Consider the following 725-nt stretch of genomic DNA (forward strand, 5'->3'; position numbering starts at 1 on the left):
GGGGAAAGGACCGGGGGGGGAGCAGGAGGGCCGAGCTTCCCGATCCGCATCAGGATGGGGAAGTACAGCTCCGAGCACAGCCCCCCAGCCGCCGTGTTGGCTGCCCCACGGAGCCATCAGGATGGGAGGGACGCGGGTGTTGGGGGGTCAGTGCCATCCTCCCGCCGTCGCCACCCGGTCCCATCCCCGGTCCCCGCTGGCAGGGACGGGCTGCAACGCCTGCTACATGGAGGAGATGCAGAACGTGGAGCTGGTGGAGGGCGACGAGGGACGGATGTGCGTCAACACGGAGTGGGGGGCCTTCGGCGCCTCGGGGGAGCTGGACGAGTTCCTCCTGGAGTACGACCGCGTGGTGGACGAGACCTCACTTAACCCCGGTCAGCAACTGTAAGGAATAGGACAGATCCAGTTCCTCTGGGCGTCCCCCCCCCATCCCTGGCCGCGTCCCCTCCGCCCACCCTTCTCCTTCCCCCTGCCCACCCGCGCCACGCTGGGCTCGGCTGAGGCCGGAGCAACTCATCACAGGTACCCCCAAAGCAGGGGTCCTTCGCCCCGGCCACCGTGCCCACGCGCAGGGACGTGTCCGGCAAGGGGGGGGAAGGAAAGAGGGGGGTGCCGTGGGACGTGGCCCCCCCCCATGGTGGACGAAACCTGCTCTTCAACGGGGAGGCCTCCGAGAAGCTCAAGACCCGCGGGACCTTACCCGCTTCGTGTCACAGGTAGGT

The 725-nt window shown here is 68.7% G+C and overlaps 1 protein-coding gene across 1 annotated transcript in view; it reads left to right on the top strand.

The window, feature by feature from the left end:
* GCK (glucokinase) overlaps positions 1 to 725 on the top strand; it is a 6,131-nt gene that overhangs the window by 1,984 nt on the left and 3,422 nt on the right. The window contains exon 6 of the mRNA XM_009285588.1: positions 204 to 387. Within this exon, the coding sequence (XP_009283863.1) occupies positions 204 to 387 (184 nt within the window). The remainder of the gene's footprint in view (positions 1 to 203; positions 388 to 725) is intronic.

Source organism: Aptenodytes forsteri, unplaced genomic scaffold (assembly GCF_000699145.1).
Source record: "Aptenodytes forsteri isolate BGI_AS27 unplaced genomic scaffold, ASM69914v1 Scaffold476, whole genome shotgun sequence".
Taxonomy (NCBI): domain Eukaryota; kingdom Metazoa; phylum Chordata; class Aves; order Sphenisciformes; family Spheniscidae; genus Aptenodytes; species Aptenodytes forsteri.